A 22,918-nucleotide genomic window follows, 5' to 3' on the forward strand; every position below is an offset into this window, starting at 1 on the left:
TTAGGAAATGAAACTCATTATTCATCTGCTCTGAGATACTTCAGAGAACTTTAAAAAAATGCCCTCTGCATGGTGAAATCTAGAAAAAGTACTTTTGAAGTATGTTCTTAGTAACAAACTGTGTTTAAAAAATACCTCAGGTACATGCTTATCTGATAAATTTGGTCTTTAGGGTATGAAATGGATACTCTACAAGCTGTTTTTTGTTTTGTTTTCAGGGAGGGATTTTTTTTTCACATTAAAAGTGCAGCATTATTAAAAATAGTTACCCCTGAGTGACACTCAGCCATGAACAGAAATCTTGGTCTGGTTGGGAACAGGACGGGAGAGGGTTCCCTTTGGAGCACTAAGTGTCTTTGAGTATGGCATTTTCTTTTCCAAACAAAGGACTGGCCAGGGAAGGGATCTCTAGGGGAAGACTTAGGGAAAAGGCAGCCATACCCTGTTATCTGAGATGTGGTTTCATGCCATATGTTCATCTAATATTTCTTGAGTACCAGTTATTTTTGAGCCTAACAGTCTCCCTGATCTTAAGATACTTAAGACAGTATCTCAAAATGGAGACCAAATACTTTCCCAGGGCTGCAGTATTCTACATGGCCAGAAACAGGCGCCTGGCACTTGTAAGGGTCTAATTTTTACCTGAACTCTCAAATTTCTTTTTCTCTACCCATCATAGAAACACTTTTACTTAAAACCTCTTTAACCTCACTGAAGTAGCTGCAGTGCTATACTTTCATGACACAAATGATAGAAAATAATGCAAATTTCAACTAGTTAGTAATTTAAATACCAACTTATGGGATAGCTTGGGAACTTAACTATCATTACTAATACTAATTTTGTGAAGGAATAAGTTCTGAGTACTGAATTTAAAAATTTAAAAATACAACCTGGCTTTTATTTATTTATTGGTTAGCTTATTAATTAATTTGTTTTTTAATTTATATCTGAGTTAGTTAGCATATAGTGTAACAATGATTTCAGGAGTAGATTCCTTAATACCCCTTACCCATTTTGAGCATCCCCCCTCCAGCAACCCTCTGTTTGTTCTCTTTATTTAAGAGTCTCTTATGTTTTGTCCCACCCCGTTTTTATACTATTTTTGCTTCCCTTCCCTGGTGTTCATCTGTTTTGTATCTTAAAGTCCCCATATGAGTGAAATCATATCATATTTGTCTTTCTCTGACTGACTAATTTCGCTTAGCATAATACCCTCTAGTTCCATCCACGTAGTTGCAAATGGCAAGATTTCATTCTTTTTGATTGCTGAGTAATACTCCATTACACACACACACACACACACACACACACACCACATCTTCTTTATCCATTCATCTGTGGATGGACATTTGGGTTCTTACCATACTTTGGCTATTGTTGATTAGTGCTGCTATGAACATTGGGGTGCATGTGCCCATGAGAGAAAGCACACCTGTATTCCTTGGATAAATACCTAGTAGTGCAATTGCTGGGTTGTAGGGTAGTTCTATTTTTAATTTTTTGAGTAACCTCCATACTGTTTTCCAGAGTGGCTGCACCAGTTTGTATTCCCACCAACAGTGCAAAAGAGATCCTCTTTCTCCACATCCTCACCAACATCTGTAGTTGCCTGAACAACCCTGCTTTTAAAATATTTTTTTAAATGTTTATTTATTTTTGAGAGAGACAGAGACAGAATGTGAGTGGGTTAGGAGCAGAGAGAGAGGGAGACACAGAATCAGAAGCAGTCTCCAGGCTCCGAGCTGTCGGCACAGAGCCCGACGTGGAGCTTGAACTCATGAGGCATGAGATCATGACCTGAGCTGAAGTCAGATGCTCAACCGACTGAGCCACCCAGGCACCCCAAGCCCTGCTTTTAGATAAGAATTTCCATATTACTCTCTTAAAAATTGCATAAAGTATGACTTTTGTTTGACTGGCTCATTCGTCAGTGGATTTGTCTTCTGACTTTGTCATTTCATGGGCTTAGTCCAGGAATGAAGCATAAAAGCCACACAATTTCATTTAGATAATTATTGTTGAGATTGGCAGTTAATAATGGTTTCTCATTTTGTACAATGTAATTTAGCATAGGGACACCTCTCATTTTGATGACACTTTCCCCCTCAATATACTTGATCAGTAAAAGTAATAATATAATAAGTAGTAAGAGTGAACATTCATTGAGCACCTATCCATGTGCCAGACTTGTGTTTTGCATATATTATCTCCTTTAAAACTTACAACGGCCCTTGACATGGTTTATCATTTGCTTTTTACAGATGAAGGAAATGAGGTTTAGTGACATCAGGCTACTGGCTGATGGTCACATAGCTAATTAGTGTTGGAGCTAGAATTGGCTCTGAAACTTGGGCTTTTAGTCACTGGAGTCAGCTAAAACTACATTATCAGAGGAAGAAATTACATGAAGGCATAGAGATACGTTCCAAAATATCATCATTCACCCATTCATTCATTTATTCAACAGATGTATCTGTGAGTACTTACTCTATGCACATCACCATGCCAAATGTTGCAAATGTTCTCGTGAGTCAGCCATTTTTCATGTGCTTGATACTCTCATGGTACTTACAAAATAGTGGAGAAACAAATTAATCAAGTAATCACAGAAGTATTTATTTATAGTTTGATGTAAATGCTTAAAAGAAAAACAACATAGTTTTATGAGAGCTTGTAAGAAAAAATGCTGATTTAGGTGGGAGTTTGGAATTTTGAAGAAGTGAAGCTTGGTCTGAGGTTTGAGGGGTGAGTAAGAGTAAACTAGTTAAGGGGTATTGTAGGTGGGAAATGTTCTTGACAGAGGAAATAGTATGTACAAAGGCCCTGAGGCAAAAGAAATGCATTATGTTCAAAAACTGAAAGAAGGGCATTGCGGCTGGTATAGCCAGGGAGGGGAGAGTGGCTTGAAAGAGTTCTCTACATGACTGTCTTTGGAAGGGTTTGGATTTTTAACCCAGCAGCAGGAAGCTAATAAAGACTTTAAACACCACATTTGTAATTTGTAAAGATTACTCTAGTGACAATGTGGAAAACAAACTGGAGGAGGGGGTATGTCTGTTTAAAATAATAGCCAATGAATCAAAGAAAATTATGATATAGAGGTCAGAGTGTGGACTCAGGGTCGGAAGGCCTGCATTTAAGGCCTAGTTCAGCCCCTAGTTGTGAGGCTGTATGCTAGTTACATACCTTCTTTTGGCTTAGGCTCCTCCTATATAAAACAGGGACAATGGTACAGGCCCCAGAAGAAAGTTATTATGAGGATTAAATGAAAAAGTAATAGTAGTAATCAACCATCCCCACTTATAGATGAGGAAGCTGAGGCTTAGAAAAGTTAAATGAGGCTTATTAGTATTTATCTGAATGTTGTGGGTACCAGTAAGGGGAGTAAGAGATAAATGCAAGGTGAAGGTGGGAAGGGAGAGAAAATTTCCAAAAGTAAAACAAACAAATGAACAACAACAACAACAACAACAACAACAACAACCAGTGCAAGGTTCTAGAATGACCAGATCTTGGGATAACCTGGCTGAAAGGACACAGGGTCCAGCGGCCACATGACCTCTGCCTTCAGTTTGCTCACCCGGTTCTTCTTCCAGGAGAAAAGAGGCCTGAAGGGATAAATGACCCTCCATGTTTTAGTTTCCTTCCTTCATCTCCTAAGGGGCTAGATTAGACCAGGCTTTACTTAGCATGGTAGGCATCACAGGATTCCAGGGCCCTTCTGTCTTCAGCTAATCATCCATCAAAAATCTCCCTGTTTGTTGTGTGATATTAGAAACTGTATTAGTGATGACACAAAAGCCTTAATCACATAATTAAAGATTAAAAATTAAAAATACTTGTAAAGCTATTTGATGGCATAGGGGGGTTTCAAATCAAACTGGGCTATCTTGAATTATAAATAACAAGGGAGAGAGGCACTTGGTACCTAACACACACAAATGGGAGTGGGGGCAAGAAATGCATGTCGAGAGAGAAAGAGGACAGGGACTGAGACGGTAAGGTTTTAATATTCATTACTCTTCCCCAGGTTTACCTGTGTCTACCTTCAAAAGGGTGGGTACAAACAGAAGCTGGTCTTGAACTATTTCTGTGATGTATGCAAATCATAGTTCGCCTTCCTGTGATTTGTGAATATGACAAATATATATGAAATATGTAGTTAACATGTCAAACTTAGTGTAATTAATTATACCACTTAAAAATATTTATTGGGCATCTTCTATAAGCTAACCACTGTGGTAGGTGCTAGAATGATAGCAAGGGGCAAAACAGATGTTCATGGAGATTTTACTCTTAACGTTACTTGGTTCCCAGAATATCGTTACATAAGGCATTGCATAAAAAATGAATTATTCAATGAATGGTATGCTATTTTAAAATAGAAAGTTAAGGCAATAATGGATATTTTTGGCTTGACCTTGACCATTTCTATCAAGGCTTTATTCTCCAGATTAAAGGAATATCCAATATTTAAGAACAGGATACTATATAAAGCAATATAATTGATTAATATGCCTTTCTGTATGTTAAACCAGAAGAAATTGAGACAGCTGCATTTTTGACCTTTACAGTGGCCTCTGCTGAGATTTCATTTGAACAGCAGTTGAGTGTAATTGATGTTGCATTTACTGAAACTGTTGCCCTTGTCTGTTTCAGGGCCGACTTGATTCTCTAACAGAAGTGGATGACTCAGGACAGTTAACTATCAAATGCTCTCAAAATTACTTGTCCCTGGATTGTGGTATTACTGCTTTTGAACTGTCTGACTACAGTCCAAGTGAGGATTTGCTCGGTGGCCTAGGTGACATGACCTCTAGCCAGGTCAAAACCAAACCCTTTGACTCTTGGAGCTACAGCGAGATGGAAAAGGAGTTCCCCGAGCTCATCCGAAGCGTTGGGTTACTCACGGTGGCTACTGACCCCGTCCCTCCCAACTGCAGCGAAGCAGTCAGGGAGGAGAGGTTGCAAGTATCTCTTTCAGCGGATGACAGAGGTGGATGCGAGAAAAACAGTGCTTCTACCGCCGAGGAGCCACCAGGCTTAATGCCCGGGACGTCACCTTCAGGGGAAGCTCTGACAAATGCTGAACAACCCCCTTCTGAGGCTGTGAAGCAAGAATCCAGTTCCTCCTCCCAGCTTGGGGCAAAGAACCAACAGCCTCTGCCTTGTGAAAATGCAACTCCCAAGCGATCCATCAGAGATTGCTTTAATTATAATGAGGACTCTCCCACGCAGCCCACATTGCCAAAAAGAGGGCTTTTCCTTAAAGAGGAAACTTTTAAGAATAATCTGAAAGGCACTGTTACAAAGAAGCAGATGGCTGATCTCAAGCCTGAGTTGAGCAGAAGCACCCCTTCTCTGGTGGAAGCTCCTGACAGATCCAAGCTTTGTCTGGTGTTACAGTCTTCCTACCCCAACAGCCCATCCGCTGCCAGCCAGTCATATGAGTGTTTGCACAAGGTTGCAGATGGGAATCTTGAGAACACAGTCAAAAGTCACATTAAGGAAATATCCTCCAGCCTGGGAAGGCTTAGTGACTGCCATAAAGAGAAGCCTCGACTTAAGAAGCCACACAAGGCCCCAGCAGAGGTGCCTCTGTGCCGAACACCCAAACGGGGAGCCGGTTCAGGCAAGCAAGCCGAAAACATGAGGAGCTCAGTAGTGTCGAATGGGATTCCTTCAGGTACTTCGAACGCCACAGAGAGGCCAGAAACAGACTCCGTTTCCACATCCTCACTGGAGCCGTGTAACCAGAGAAGTTGGGATGCTAAATTGCCAGTGAGGTCAGAGACATCCAGTTCACCACCTCTTACTCAAAGTAGTGAATCTTCTGCTGGCTCAGACAGCATCCTGTCTCCAGTGCCCCTTCTTTCAAAACACAAAAGCAAAAAAAGTTACTCCTCCTCCCCAAGTCACGTCACCAGGAACGGTCAGGTCGTGGAAGCCTGGTATGGCTCCGATGAATACCTGGCACTGCCCTCACACCTCAAGCAGACAGAAGTTTTAGCTCTGAAATTGGAAAACCTAACAAAGCTTCTGCCTCAGAAACCCAGAGGAGAAACCATTCAAAATATCGATGACTGGGAACTGTCTGAAATGAATTCGGATTCCGAGATCTACCCAACGTACCATGTCAAGAAGAAGCATACGAGGCTAGGCAGAGTGTCTCCCAGCTCGTCCAGTGACATAGCCTCTTCACTAGGAGAGAGCATGGAGTCTGGCCCCCTGAGTGACATTCTTTCTGACGAGGAGTTGTGTATGCCTCTCTCTGGTATGAAAAAATACATTGATGAGAAGTCAGAGAGAGCTTCATCCTCTGAGAAAAACGAGAGCCATTCTGCCACAAAATCTGCTTTAATTCAGAAACTGATGCAAGATATTCAACACCAAGACAACTATGAAGCCATATGGGAAAAAATAGAGGTAAGGTGGTCTTCTTGACTTGAAAGAGTTCCTCTATGATCTTTGGAAATAATGCTGGAAAAAGGTCAACCCCTGCCCATCACCATCATAAAAAGTGTAGCTATTTTTCATAATCCTGATTCCCCGAAGATAGAAAAGAAAAAGCCCAATGATCACTGCACTGTGGCAGAATGTGCATCATTAGGAACGACCCTTGTCAGTGCATTAGCTTGGTGTGGCGCTGCTTGGTGCAGGAATCTCTGTTGATATTGGTGACACCCATCATGACTCCTGGTGAATGGTGGGCCCCCTTGAATGGAACACGAAATAAAGCAGAACGGCAGCCGTGCACAGACCAGTACCTCAGGAGTATGTGAATGGAATATTGTAGTTGTCCTCACTGCTTTTTGATTGGTTTGTTCTAACCCGAGAACAGCTTACCATTCACAATGTTAGCTCCCTATAGAAATAGACCAGATGTTTCTAATTAGGGGGGAGTCCTTGTTTTTCTTCAGTCTTCCTCCTCTTTGAGGCCCCTGGCTGATCACCACGTTCTCTGTACTGTGTACCATCCATGGGCTCTGAGATGAGGTGGGGGTGATATCTTGGATAAATCTGTACTTTTATAATGGACTATTAGATGAAGTATTTGAGGACAGATGTCAAAATTCTCTGGACTGAGCTCCATAATTTAAGCTGTGATTTAAGACACTGGATAAAAGTATAGTACACATGGACAGGCTAACCTGGAGGAGGAAAATGAAGGTGCCTAAAACAAAGGAAGAGTTAGTGTCAATAGACAATAATAACATATATTAATGATTATTTTTACTAAGAATTTATATATTCAATCCTCACAACATCCCTATTGTATGGTTAAGGGGACTGAGGCTGAGAGAGATCAGGTACCTGCTCTAGAACCCATACTTATTAACTAAATTCTCCCATGCCTCTCAGTAAGGAAGTGATCAATATATACTGCATGCAAATACCGTAATATTGGAAAGAAGAAATAATATCAGTGGAGTTAGGATTTGCCTGGGGCGTTCTTGTCAAGCGCGAGAACTTCAGTGGAGTTTTGAAGAGTATGCCAGGATTTAGACAGAGAGGACAGTGGGTATTTCAGGCAGGAGGAGCATAAACCAAAACACAGAGGTGGGAACTGGGAATGAGCATGTTTATGGGGGGTGGGGAGGTACAGAGAACTGTCCTGACTGGAAGGCTTTAAACAGAAAGCAATTGGGGCGCCTGGGTGGCGCAGTCGGTTAAGCGTCCGACTTCAGCCAGGTCACGATCTCGCGGTCCGTGAGTTCGAGCCCCGCGTCGGGCTCTGGGTTGATGGCTCAGAGCCTGGAGCCTGTGTCCGATTCTGTGTCTCCCTCTCTCTCTGCCCCTCCCCCGTTCATGCTCTGTCTCTCTCTGTCCCAAAAACAAATAAACGTTGAAAAAAAATAAAATAAAATAAACAGAAAGCAATGAAAGTTCCCATATATGTAATAGACCTGGTTGCTACAAGGCCCTGAAGACCAGAGCAAGGCAATTAGAATTTCCTCACCAGACACCTATGGAAACTTCTCTGAAAATGAAGTAACTCCTACTGTGAATAGTAATATAAGCCACAACTAATGGTTCCCGGGCTCTTATTTCGTGCTTGGCTCTGTGATAAGATCTTTATGTGCTTTATTCTGTTTAAGTCATAGGAGGTAGGACTTTTTTAGGTGAAAAAGCTAAGGCAGAACAGATTAGAAAATTTGCTTTAGGCCTCATAGCTAGTAATTACAGAGTAAGGATTTGAACTCAGAGGCACCACACTTAAAAGCAGTGTAGGCCATGCCCTAATAGCCTTTCTGGAAGATTTAGTTGACAGGAACAGGAAGGAGGTCATGATAATTGTGATGGTGACCAGGGCAGAGATACTGGCCTGTGGCAGCCAATCTGAGGGACTTCTGTGTTGTGGGACAGGCAAGGGTGGGGAGGGCTGTTGAAGGAAGTGAGCTGGATCCAGAAAACTGGCTCCAGGCCTTGCTCAGTCATTAAAGCCTAGAGTGGCCCATGGCTAATCATGTTTCGTTCTGGGTCTTGTTTCTTCTTTTGTAAATAGAAATGTTTTAAGCAGATAATGGCTACAATACCAACTTAGAATGGTAGCACGTTTTGTTTCCATTATTGTGTAAGGATGAAGCCAAGTGTTCAGCCTCTTCCTTCCTCAGGAGGAAGCATTTGGATGGGTAGCTGGCTTGAGGTGGAGGGGAGGCAGGTAATTTAAAAAATAAATACACTGATGTTGATTATATGATAAAACTGTTAAGGGAAAGTGTCTTGTAGGGAGTTGGAAATTTTGTCCCAGAGTTGGGATATGAAGCAAAGCCTGAAAGAAGATTAAGACCCTTGGTCAGTCTACCCTCCCTTCCCCCTTCAGTGGGGCAGCTGCCAACCCCCAGGTCAGTTGACCTTGGATATCACATTCCAGCTTTGATCTACCTGTGGTCCCAGAGAACCTTTTCTACCTGCAAATGTAACATAATTAACAAGGGTGTTAACCATCCTCTTGGTACCAGGCTTCTACTAGGCACTTTCCCTGCAGTAATTCTCTCATAGGATTCTCAAACAGCCCTACAGCATAGATTTTATTACCCAAAATGGACCACTTCTTTTTCCCCCTTGTGCTCCCACTCTGGTCCTAGCCACCATCATCATCTTCTGTCTGGTTTACTGCACTAGCCTCCTAACCGGTCTGTCTGCTCCCATCCTGCTCCCATTATGGTCTATTTCTAAGACAGCAGCCAGAATGATCCTTTTAAAACATAAATCAGATCATATCATGCCTCTGCTCAAAACCCCAAACAGTTCCTGTCAATTGAGAGGCCCTGATTTCCTCTCTGACCTGATTTCCAACTGCTCTTCCTCACGGTCACTTCACCCCATTCCCACTGGCCTCCTTGCTGTTCCAGGAAGGAACAAGCTGGGCATGCCCCTGCCTTTAGGACCTCTGTCAGTTCCCTCTGCCTGCATCTTTCCATCAGATGCCCTCGTTTCTAATTTTGTTAACCTCTTCTGTGTCTACTGAAATACCAACTTCTTAAGGGAAGCCTACCCTCACCACCTTTTAAAAGGTGTCCCCTGAACTGTTTTATTTTTTTCTACAGCTCTCACTGTATTCTGCCATTTTATTCTGTTTAATATGGTTTTTGTTTTAGTATGTTTACTGTTTCCCTTGCTTGAATGAGAGGTCTGTGAGGGAAGAAGTATTTATCTGCTAAGCATGCTAATGAATATAATGAACTTATAACAGTGCCTGGTACATAGTAAGTGCTCAGTAAAGACTGAATTCATTCGAATGAATGAATCCCATTTTAGAGTGGCTGGATCTGAATTCAGAGAGACGAAATCACTTTTCCTAGTCTTCCCAGCTAGTAAGTCATAGAGCAAGTCTTCAAGCCCCATGTGCTTTACTCTATTCACTAAAGTCTTGAGAATAGATGAATTCCCTGAGAAAATGAGGGTAGATAGAGAATAGAAGAGGGATGATAACTGAGACTCAAGTTGTAGCCCAGCTATAAGGCAGGAACAAAGAATAGGCCCATCTGTAGGGACCAGGAACGGACAGAGAGGATTCTTGGGTGTTAAATAAATGGATGGAGAAGGGATGTGAGATGGATATTAGCTTTGTTCTCTGCAAAAGGGAGATTGAGAAGAATAATAACAACCCTTAGATTTGGTTGAGAGTCAGTGAGGACCTTCGAGAAAAATGGACTCAATGAAAGAGTAGAAGTAGAAGCTGGAATACAGATGATTGAGAAGTGAGAGAATCATTCCTAATAGCTCAAGGAACTAGGCTGAGAAAGCAATATGAGACAAAAGACGATAGTTGAAAGTAAAGTCAAATAAAAGTTTCATTAAAAAAGTAAAGCTTATTTGAAGGCAGAAAAGAAAAGAGAGATTGAGGTGGCTGGGAAGAATGTGTAAATGTGGCACACACTGAACCAAGAAGGGAGGGAGTGTGCAATCTCTGGGGAGAATTCTGGCCTGATATAAAAAAGTTATAAAATGCTGAAGAATGTATCCTGCTTCAGACTCCACCCTTATCAAAGGGAAAGTGGGGTGTTTCCTCCTCCCTTCCCATCCCGAGTTCCCCTGCCTCCTTTCTGAGTCACACAGAACACAAGGTAGAAGGCACATAAAAGGCCACTAACAGTCTAGGGATTTTATGGGGCTGTGATAGAATCCCCTGGGACAACACCCGAGTGACAAGTGTCCCAGATGCCGTTTAGGTTCCTGTCATTCCCCACCCCTCACATTTGGGTCCTTCTTAAAGTGGGCTGGTTTTGTGAATGTGAAAAATTTCTCTTTATTTTTTTTATTCTGTAGGAAAATTCGTTTCTTTGAATAGATAATGTATTCACATGGCTTAAAAACATATATGTTTAAAAATATCCAGTAAAGAGTTTCTAGATAGTTCAGTCAGTTAAGCATCCAACTCTTGATTTCATGATCTCAGGTCATAATCTCACAGTTTGTGGGATTGAGTCCTCACTGGGCTCTGCACTGACGGTGTGAAGCCTGCTTGGGATTTTCTCTCTCAATCTCTCTCTCTGCCCCTCCCCGTCTTGTGCTCTGTCTCCCTCCCTCCCTCCCTCTCTCTCTCTCTTTCTCTCAAAAACAAAATATGCAGTAAAAAACTCTCTATCCTTATTCCACATCTTGAGTTCCCACCCCATCAAAGGTGATCACTGTTGTTTTGGTTTATATGTCCTTTAAGAAGTGCTTTACACATATACAAGCAAATGCAAACATATTTATTAAGTGATATTTTAAAACCTAAGAAAAAGTTGCAGCCTGTTCTTCTCCGCAAATAAAAATGTTTCTGTTAACTAACTCTGTGAGTTCCTAAGGGATGTCCCTTTCCCAATCTCTCAGTGGGAGTTGAGGGAATTTTGCTGAGACATGGTTGATCCTTCCAGAACCTATTGTGTGGATGAGGTAATTGAGCATTTCAGGTCTGAATGTTCACCTCCAATAGGAGCTTCTCAAGGTGTAAAATTAAAAGTGAAAAACATGAGTCAAGTTATTGAACCAGACCCATTTATTGCAAAACATTTAAGAAATGTTCAAAAAAAATTTGCTGACCCCTGCTCTAGAGTAAGGAAGAAAGAAGGGAAATGATTTCTTATCAGCATCTACTATGTGCCAGGTTCTGATATAGGTTCTTTCATTTAACTTGTATGACAACCCTGTGGAAGAGCTCTTATTGGTCTTGTTTTACTGATGTTGGATCTGAAGCTCCAATGCTAATGACTTGCCCAGGGTCGTACCGCTGCTAATATGAGAGCTGGGATTCCAACTGAGATGCCAGGACTGACCTGGTTTTCTACGGATATAGTCCAATGCCAGGGGAGTTAGACAATAATCACATACACAGATAAAATCTATTTAGAAAACCCACAAACCACTACTAGATTCATAAGTGAATAGCGTGACTTCTTCCTCATGACCTGACTAGAAATGAACTGCCTAATGAGTAGTCACTTGTTTAAGGTGAGCAATTTTGACACCAGATTAACAGCTATATGATCTGTAGGAGGGCTGGGAGAATGCAGTACAGTGTGGTGCCACCTCAGTGAAGCATTTCAGGAGATCTGTCCTTTGGGGTATAGTGCAAGGTCTACTTTTCACATCACAGACTTCCTGCTCACACTAAGTTCTCAAAGCTCATCCTGGAAGATGTTACTCCATTAGGTTGAGCTCATTGGTACCAAGTTGATAGATACATGACGTAAATGATCCCTTTTCTCTCCAGCAACCAGTGTCTTCAAATGCCAGATTATGGCATCTCAACTAGAGTTCAGTGACCCAACTCTTGTTAGCATTTTATCTCAGACATCTATAACCTGATTTTAAAAACTTCTTTGGTGCCAGCTAAGGATGTCTTTGCACATAAGTTATTTCAGAATCCGTGCAGCAAATACTTAGCCAAGTGCTTGCTTTTTGTAACTAGGCTATGTAAAATTGTAGTCAAGTCTGTGGTAGCAGTATGAAGGCAGCCACCCTTGCTACTGCCTCAAGATGGAGCAGGGAGCTGGTTGGTTAACCCAGAGTAATGTGAATGTAGAACAGATTTGGTCCTGGGATTAACTTGGCACTGATTCCTTTTTCCAGGAGATAAAATGGGTCCATATAGAAGTTGTCCTATCTTTTACCCTCATTTTGACTGTATGTTGACTCATCGATGATACCACGCTGATGATGGCAGTCATTAAAGAAATAGCACATTGTCCTGAGTTTTCTTCCTTTTCTTTTCTTCATTGTGATGAAAAGGACATAGCATAAAGTTTGCCATTTTAACTGTTTTTAAGTGTACAGTTCATTAGTGTTAAGTATATTCATACTGTTGTGAAACCGATCTCAGAACTCTTTCATCTTGCAAATCTGAAACTCTACCCACTAAACAGAAACTTCTCTTTCCTCCATCTCCCTCAGCCCCAGTAACCACAACTCTACTTTCTGTTCCTATGGATTTTAGATACCTCATATCGGTGGAATTATATAATATTTGTCTTTTGTGACTGATCTGTTTCATGTAACATAATGTCCTCTAGGTTCATCCATGTTGTAGCATATGACAGGATCTCCTTACTTTTTAAGGCTGAATAATAATCCATTGTGTATCTATACCATATTTTGTTTTTTCATCATCTGTGGAAGGATATCTGGTTTGCTTCCCCCTCTTGGCTATTGTGAATAGCCCTGTTATGAATGTAGGTGTGCAGATACCTCTCTGAGACTCAGTTCTCAATTCTTTTGGGTATATATCCAGAAATGGGATTGGTGGATCACATGATAGTTCTATTTTTAATGTTCAAGAAACCTCCATACCATTTTCCATAGAAGTTACTCCATTTATAATTACATCAGTAGTGCACAAGAGTTCTATTTTCTCCACATCCTTGCCAACATTTGTTATTTTCTGGTTTTTTTTTTTTAATAATAGCCATCCTAATGGGTGTGGAGTGGCATCTCATTGTGGTTTTGATTTGTAGTTCTCTGATGATTAGTAATGTTGAGGCATCTTTTCATGCTTGTTGGTCATTTGTGTACCATCTCTGGAGAAGTATTCAAGTTCTTTGCCCATTTTTAATTAGGTTATTTGATGTTTTGTTGTTGAGCTGTAAGAGTTCTTTATATATTATGGATCTTAACCCTTTATGATACATATGATTTGGAAAGATTTTCTCCCATTCTGTAGGTTGACTTTTTACTGTCTTGAATGAGACCTTGATACACAAAAATTTTTAAGTATGCTGTATTTCCATTTGTTTTTGCTTTTGTTTCCTAGGCTTTTGGTGTTATAGCCAAGAAATCGTTGCGAGTTCAATGTCATGAAGATTTTCCTCTATGTTTTTTGTAGGAGTTTTATAGTTTTAGGTCTTTGAGTTTTCCTTTATTTTTTCTCAGTGTGATTACTGCTCATGTTTTAAGGATCTCACCCCAGGGTTTCTTGTGAGATAGGATGCAGCTTCATAGCTAGAGCCAAGTCACCTTCTGGGATTTGTTTAAACACACACACACACACACACACACACACACACACACACACATTCGGAGTCACTCTTTTTAATAATCTCAGCTGGGCATTATTTATTTGATTTGAGATTTGAATAAGTCTCATTTGAAATACAGCTTTATCTTTCTTATTCACCCCCAAGAGTACCTTATAATCAAGGTCTGCCACAAATTCGATTCTCACTCACTTTTGATATTTCTTTTATACCAATCATGTACCAGTTTTCCTAGAGTCGTTGGAGTGGTAGTCTGCTCTTAGGTGTTGATACGATCTCCTAAGAGCATCAGGTAAGAAGCATTTTAAGTTTATTGGATTCGACTGTTTTTCACTGGCATTTCATTTTGTATGTGCATTTCCTTTATGATAACTGTTTTCTTTTGGTTGCTGGTCTTCCTCTTGTCTCTCATTTCCTTCTCTTCCTTACATCTTCTTTCTCATTCCTTTTTCTTTACTTTTATTTCTGGACTCTCTAGTTTTCACTTTCTGGCTCCTGTTTCTCTTTTTAATTTCTTTCCCAAGAGTATCTTCTACTTTCTCCCTTTAATATTGCCGTAGAGATTCTCAGATTCCGGACATGAGAGCACTTTGAGTTGGCTTTTCATGACTATCTAAGCTTGAATTTGCTCCCTTCAGTGCGTTTCTTAGTCTTAGAAATATGTATCTAGAGATTTGAGGAATTGTTTAGATGCAAGAATAAAGAAAATAATAATTTAGTTTAAATATCAAGGAAAAAGATTCTTAATGAATCGGGAAGGCTTAGCTTTGTAGTTGGAAGATTCAAAAGTCCTAAAGGATCACTAATTGAACATAAGTTGATAGTACAGAAGATGATTCAACAAAAGGTGTAATATAATAGCAGAATGCTGTAGGAACTCCTTATTCTCTTCTTTATTTATACTATGTACAACCTAAATTTTTGTCTTAGAATTTGTCTTCTGGGCTTAGACAGAAGCCCAGAGGAGTTTTATAGGAGTTTTATAGTTTTAGGTCTATAAACTATAGACCTATTTTTAATTATGTTGTCAACATAATTCAAAGCACTGTGCTTATTACTACATAAGATAGTATTTGGTAAATACCATGTGGAAAGTCATACAATGGGGGAACAGAGGAAAGAAGATAATAACAAGTATAACTAGATCAAGCCTCATAGAAGAGGAACTACTTGAGCTGGGTCTTGAATGGTGAATAGAATTTAGATAGAGATGAGGAGGTGGAAGGTTAATGACTGAAATTTTGGCATAGGCTAAGGTTAAGGTCAAGAATATTTAAGATGTATTTGGGAAAGGGTAGAGAGATGGTTGGTGTTTGGAGTATATGTTAAACTGCTATAAACAAAGGGACCCCAAAGTATAATACGATAGAATTATCTTTTGTAAATAACAAGAGGTAGGCAGACAGTCCAGGAAAGAGGCCACCTATGCATCCATGTACCTTCTCCCTATTGCTCTTCTGTGGCTCACCAATTCTGTCTGCATTCCAGCTCACCAGAAGAGGGAAGTGGAGAGCAGCCAACTTTCTTCTCACACATACAACCTGGAAGTTGCACATACTGTGTGTGTTCACAACCCACTGACCCAGACTTTGTCACATGGCATCACCTAACTGCAAAGGAGTTTGAGAAATGAGCCTCTAGACTATGAACACTGGGAGGCAAATGTCTCTTAACCGACTGCTGGTTATAATAACGCTTGTTGTAGGGACAAAATATGATGGACTTTGAATTCCAAGTGTTTGCATAGTACAAATACAAAAATAAATACCTGTCTAATGAATGCATGAATAAATGAATGAGGGAGTGGGTGAGTGAATGAATGTATTGTTCGATTTGAACTTTATCCTCTAGACCAGGAGCTACAAACTAAAATGCCTCTAAGAGTTCAGACAAATAACATAAGTGAGTCACTCAGCCAGGCGTAAATGGGGAGGGATGGGAACCGAACAACTGGAGGGTTAGTGCCATGTCTAAAGGTTATCCACTGGTCAGCTCCAGGTGATTGTTGTGGACCCTGTGTGGCAAGATCGTGCAATGTTTTAAAAAGTAGGAAATCTCATTTTTTTTTAAATTTTTTTTTTCAACATTTATTTATTTTTGGGACAGAGACAGAGCATGAACAGGGGAGGGGCAGAGAGAGAGGGAGACACAGAATTGGAAACAGGCTCCAGGCTCTGAGCCATCAGCCCAGAGCCCGACGCGGGGCTCGAACTCACGGACCGCGAGATCGTGACCTGGCTGAAGTCAGATGCTTAACCGACTGCGCCACCCAGGCGCCCCGGAAATCTCGGTTTTATGTGACATCTTCCAATTTAAAAAATGTTGGGTCTGAACAATTTTAAAACAGACCAAATAAAACACATATATAGGATAGATGTGGCTTTCAAGTCACTAATTTGCAATCTTTGTGAAAATAAGAAACCACTTAAATTTTTTGGTCCAGAGAGTTGGTATGAAGGTTAATCTGACTGTGGTGGACCTGCCTGGATATACCACTTGCAAAGTGGTTCTCTATTGTGGCTGCTTATTTTCATTCCTAGAGAGATTTGAAAAAAATCCCAACCTCAGGTTCCACCCCAGACTAACTAAATTAGGATCTCAGCAGGTGGGTAATTTTAAGAGCTCTTCAAACAATTATGATGTGCAGTCAAGGTTGGGAGCTAGTGCTCTAAGGCTAATTTGGAAGGTTATTACAATAGCCTGGACATATAAAAGGGTTTGAACGGTGGTTTTGGAAGCCAACTGAGGAAATAAAGATATAGAGGTGGGAGATGTTATAAAAGACAAGTCGATAAAAATTTTTGGCTTTTTAAAAATAAGGGAGTGGGGGAAAGGGGTCAAAAGAATTGGGATTTCAATCTGGTTTGGGGGCTGAGAGATGTAAGGAGTTTAACAAATAGTTGCAAGGGACATATGAAATTAAAGTACACAGTGAGTGAATGGGGCAAAGGTAAATGTTATCTTATTTGTAAACTCTGTTGCCCCAATCCAAACTGAGAATTCTAAATCAGCATAATATTTTTAAAGATAAGGCTACACTTTTTAAAGGATAATAAGCTTTTGTGTACATTTTGTTTTTTTTCAATGCCAGGAAAAGTCTGTGAATTAACATTGCTAATGGACTTGTTGAGATAGTATGCCAAGGTTATTGCTCAAGGTTGTTAGAAAAGAACCGTAGGGATCCAAAGCAAATTCCTTCCTGGTTAATATGTTAGGAATATTTCAGGCCTGCATCACTTTGGTTTCTGCAGAGCCTTAGATGTGTCTCAAGGCTTTATCGTGATGATTTAGCACCACCATGAGGGTATATCTAGTCACTGCATCTGGTTTTTGGCCTCATTTATAAAACGAAGAGGTGCAGTTCTTTTTGTTTATAGTTGTAAACATTAAATGAAAATAGTCCTTTGTATTTTCTTAGTATGGAGAGGTTCTGATTAAATAATATCTTGTCTAAAGATAATGAAAATGCCTAACCACATTTGACAGGAAGTATTTCTGTGATGATGAAAATCAAGAGTGTTACATTTTTTAATTCAACTAAAATAATTCTTAGAATTATAGTGAATTCTTCTTTATCCTTAAACCTAATGTCATGACCCTTTATTGCTAGTAGGATGCTTTGGAAAGATAACAATTTACAAAACCAAAGCAAACTTTGACATTTATGGCCCGCTTACAAGTGTGTCAGGTGAGGTACCAAGAGGTTTATTCATTTCACACATCATCACATTTAATTCTCAAGAAAAAAGCACTCTCTGATACAAATACTCTTCTGTTGTATCCCCATTTTACCAATGAGGATAGAGAGGCATAAAAATATGGTCATTTTCTCAAGGGTAAAGGAGTTGAAGGCATGAACTTAGGGCTTAGTTTATACAACCCCCCAACTTTTTTAGTCTTTAAAATGGAATATTAATTGTTTTTCATGCCATTGCACAGATTGTTATATGAAATTACAAACAACAATGGCTCATTGTACTAGTCTTACCATTAGTGTGACTTCACTTGTGAATACAGGGAATCAGCAGCAGCTTCAGTAAAATATTTTAAAAAAATTTTTTTGAGAGAGAGCATGTGAGAGAGGGTGAGCAGGGGAGAGAGGTAGAGGGAAAGAGAGAGAGGGAGATAATCCCAAGCAGGATCCAAGCTCAGAATGGAGCCCTAGACATGACTTGATCCCACAACCCTGGGATCTTGAACTGAGCTGAAATTGAGTTGGACACTCATCTGACTGAGGCACCCAGGTGCTCCAAGAATAAGAATCTTAATTCTGCCCCTAAGTAGTATTTTTACTTTGGAAATTTAATCTCTTAAACCTCACTTTTGAAAAGTATACATTAATAAAGAAGGTGAATTGGATGACCTCTAAGATCCTTTTTAGGTTTGAAATTTTGTGAGATTGACTGTAAGGCAATAACTAAGCAGCCATTTCTCAGTAAGATACACAGTGGAATGTATCACTTCAACATGGTTGGCTTTCTGTTCCATGGGGTTCTGGGTAAATTCTCCTGACAAGATCCCCCTGGTACATGAATGTGAGGCTGTGACATCAGTGAGCCTGAAGGTATAACACTATTCGGGCTGCATTCCTATCACTGTAATATGACAAGAACTAGACATCCTAGAGGAATTTGGGGCCTGACTAGAGTTCATAAGATGCTACGAGACCAGGAACAATGGTTGCAGTGAACAGAGTAACCCAGTAGGAATTAGATATGGATTAGCCTGAAATTATAGGAAATCAGGTAAGCTAAATGAAGCAGATAGGAAGCATTCACCTTGGCAGACTTGCCATTGTGATTTCTTAAAATTACCTGTCAGCGCTGCTTTTGTGCTCTGTTCAGACCATGTAGGGGAAAATCATTCCAAGAGGGTGGGTTCTGTGTCAAGGTCACTCAGATGTCAGACCATGTCTGAGGCTGCGGATATTACTATATGAAGATGATTGGCCTGAGTTTTGCATGGCAAATAAACAACTTTACCCAGGAAAGATGCTGTCTGGAAGCTCAGGCCCATATGCTTTCCATCTACCATTTTGATGCGGACCTGTGCATTACTTTTTAGGAAGCCAGTGGCTTTACTGTTTGCTTTAATTATTTATCCAGGAATAAAGGAAGCTGTTGTTACTTTCTTTTTTAATTCTTTTAAAATAATCAAACCAGAGAGGTGTCACTTAGAGGTGGTGCTCTGATATTTCTGATTTGTCTGGAGACTTCAGCTTGAAAGGTGTGTGTGGGGGGGGGTGTGTGTAAGGGAGAGAGGGAGAGTGATAGGCAGACAGAGAGAAAGAGGTGTATGTCACAATTACAATCTAGTACTCTTCCTCTTTCTTCCTACTGGAGCCCATTACTTTATAATGATAAAGCTGATATTTTGAATTAACAAAAATATTTTTTTTAATTTCCTATAGTGTAGAGAAGACTATTTGTACCCATATAAAGTCCCATTAAAGCCCTTTTACTTATCCTATCCTCACTACATCTTTAGTTTTACCTTGTTTGGGGCATGCCACGGTATTCAAGAGACTGTCAACTAGTGCCTTCTCCATAGGATACAGGGCTCATGAAAAGTTATATTGTGCCCATTCTTCTTTCTAGAGACACATTTATATGAGCAAAATATAGCTGGAAAGAACTCCTAGAACAGTAGACTTTTTCAAGATGCCAAAAGAGATGAATATACAGCAAAGTACTAGGTAGAACTCCACGGCAAAGGAAAAGGTAACGCTGGTAGGAAGTGATTTCTGGAGTCACCTGTATTAACAGATGGGGGAGCTTCTGTGGTGCTACATGGTGGCAGAGTGTGGTGGCTGGGAATATTATGTTGTCTTCACCAAGCGATGTGGCCTTGTCCCAGTTTCCTCCTCTGCAAAATAGGGTTAAAAGTGTTACCTTCCATGTAAGCGTGGTGACTAGTGAACGTGTTAAAATGTATGAAGAGCTGAGGTGAGTACCTGCTACGTAGTAAGCATTCAGTAAACGTTCGCTCCTGTGGTTGCTGTTGTTGTTATTATTACTATTATGAGAGGGCAGGGGTCAGGCCTTAGCCGCTTCCTGTATGTAGGTCATTCTGTCTGTAACCTCCACGTTCGCTGGTGCTGTCTCGGTCCAGCCCTCAGCAGCTACTTCATGGTGTACTGTAGCAGCCTTTTAACTGGCTTCTCTGATCCCACCCTTACACTCAGCCTTTTGGGATCAGACGTCACCACCCTGTTTTCTCCTCTCACCTCCAGCCACCTCGGTCATTATGAAGCCTCAGACCCCCACCCACAATGATTAAGGCTACTTCTCCGTCCTCTTGGGAACTGTGCTGGTTGCCCCAGATTTTTGTACTTCTCTTCTCTATGAGACTCTGGGCCTCCTATCTTGGCAGATGATTCTTATATTGTATTAGAGATAATTCTTCTCTAATTGGCCCAATAATTTTAGTTAATGTACTTCTTGACATTTTAGGAAGTTTATGTAGGGGAATTTATGCTATGAATGTGTGTTCAGACAAATACAAACAAGCTGCTAGTTTGTAATATTGTCACACAACAACCTTATAAATAATATGTACTTACTTATTTATAATTTGTATTTATATATATTTATAATATTTATTTATAATTATGTGCTTATAAATAATAATTCTTACAACACTCTTTAACCGAAGGGAGGGTCATTACAATGTATTACAGGAAGAAAAAGGAAGGGCCTCCAGTAGGTTTAGAATTATCCCTCAAAGCTCTGATTGCTAAAGATGGAAAGAATAAGAAAGTGTCTTGGGAAGGCAGTAATAGGTTGGGTGATTTGTTGGGAAAGGGACATTTAGGCTCAATGTCAAAGGATAGACATGGTGAGTGGATTGGGAGACATTGGGAGTATGTGAAGGTCACCAAGATCAGTTTCCTAGCTAGAAGAGAGGCAGTCAACCACCTGAACGTATATAGCTTTAAAGGAGGCTCTGTATGCAAGAGCCGCAGATGTGAATGGTCAGAAAGGCATGAGGAATCATTCAGCTCAGTGCCCTCATTTTATAGCTAGAACCTGTCTCCCCCAGTCCAGAGTACTTCCTATGAGAACATCCCGTCTCCTGATTATACCATATCTTGCAACCTTGCCACAAAGGGGCAGCAAGTACTTTTTTTTCAGAGATCAACACTAAAATGTTCCTAGTGCCGCACAGCTGTCGGCTTTTATATCATTGTAGCCCTGAGAAACTTTGAAGCAGATTCTCCTTCTCAGAATTTGGCATATATTTAAAGAGTTTCACGTTGATTTTGAGACACAGCCCAGTGTCAAGAATCACTGAGACAGACATGGAATAAGGGACTAGAGTGAAGCATGTTGAGTGCACTGCCCTCTGGGGCCTCATGATGTAGAAGGCACAGTGGATATGCCCCTCTACACCGTTCCCAGGTTATCTCATCCATGCTTATGGTCTCCAGGACCACCTGTGTGTTTCTTTCTCTAACCCAGGTTTTGCTCCACACCTCAACTGAGTTCAGAAAGCAAACTCATCATATCTAATAATACCATGTTCATAATCTGCCTACAAGCTGCTTCTTCCTTCTGAATATCTTATTGCTTCTTTTGGAGAATAGTACCTGCAACTAAAATTAAATTGGCTATCATTTTGGATTCTAATAAATTAGAATCCTATCAAAAGACACTTGGGTTGTTTCCATATCTTGGCTATTGTAAATCAAAAAACAAATAAACATAGAGGTGCATATATATCTTTTTGAATTAGTAGCTTTTTTTCCTTTAAGTAAATACCCAGTAGTGGATTTACTGGATCACATGGTATTCCTAATTTTAATTTTTTGAGAAACTTTATTTTGTTTCCCACAATGGTTGCACCAATTTGCATTCCTACCAGTAAGGTTCCCTTTTCTACATATCTTCATCAACACTTGTTATTTCTCGTCTTTTTGATACTAGCCATTCCGACTGATGTGAAGTGATATCTCACTGTGGTTTTGATATGCATTTCTCTGATGATTAGTGATGTTGAGCATCTTTTCACATGTCATTGACCATATGTATGTCTTCTTTGGAAAAATGTCTATTTAGGTCCTTTGACCATTTTTAAATCATATTATTTGTATTTTTTGGTGTTGAGTTGTATAAGTTCTTTATATATTTTGGATATTAATCCCTTATTGGATTTATCATTGCAAAACTCTTACCCCATTTACTAAAGATGGCTATTTTCTTGCTCACTCAGTGTGATAATTCCATTTTTTTCCCTAAAAATAATAACCTTGTCATTACTAAAGAACTCTGTGTTCCCCAAATAAAGTTGAGAGTATTTATATAAATAGGAACTCAACAATTGCAGGTAATCTTTTGAATGATCTTAGCATTCTACAAACACTCCCATCTAGCCACGTGCATTCTTGTTCCAGATATTGATTTTCAAGGAGGTAGTACTAATCAGAAAGTTTAGACCTAATCTAAATACAGGATTATAACAACATTTTCAGCTCTGCACTTCAGTATCAAGAAGCAGCACCTTTCACCAAAACTTTATGGACGTGTTGGGAAATGTTTATTAAAAGCTGTTAATTAGCTCCAGTTAATTAGGTCAGGGGAGACTTAAAACTATAGAAAAAGAGAAGGAATGAGCAGGGAGAGAGAAGAGGAGAAGAAGGGACGGGAGCAAAAGAAAGGAGAGAGGAGTGGAGACCAAGAGAAGGAAGTGATTAGAAGACGAAAGAGAAGAAAAAAGGCAAAAGAGAAACAGTGGTCAAGAAAGAAAGAGAAAAAGGGGGATTGAAAAGAGCACAGATGCAGGGACTTCTCTAAAACAGAGGTGGCTGTAATGGGCATGGTTGAAGCTGTGTGACTCAGGCTGGGGTTTCACAAAGGCTTGGGAAATAAGAATGGGGTGCCTGGGTGGCTCAGTCAGTTAGGTGACCAACTTGGGCTCAGGTCATGATCTCAGTTCGTGGGTTCACGCTCTGCGTC

The 22,918-nt window shown here is 40.2% G+C and overlaps 1 protein-coding gene across 6 annotated transcripts in view; it reads left to right on the forward strand.

Moving 5' to 3' along the window:
* The window catches only part of AKAP6 (A-kinase anchoring protein 6), a 483,440-nt gene that overhangs the window by 203,745 nt on the left and 256,777 nt on the right, over positions 1-22,918 (forward strand). For all 6 annotated transcript variants that reach the window (XM_045450650.1, XM_045450656.1, XM_045450655.1 and 3 more), the window contains exon 4: positions 4,663-6,429. In XM_045450650.1, coding sequence (XP_045306606.1) covers positions 4,663-6,429 — 1,767 coding nt within the window. The remainder of the gene's footprint in view (positions 1-4,662; positions 6,430-22,918) is intronic.

This window comes from Leopardus geoffroyi, chromosome B3, assembly GCF_018350155.1.
Source record: "Leopardus geoffroyi isolate Oge1 chromosome B3, O.geoffroyi_Oge1_pat1.0, whole genome shotgun sequence".
NCBI lineage: Eukaryota > Metazoa > Chordata > Mammalia > Carnivora > Felidae > Leopardus > Leopardus geoffroyi.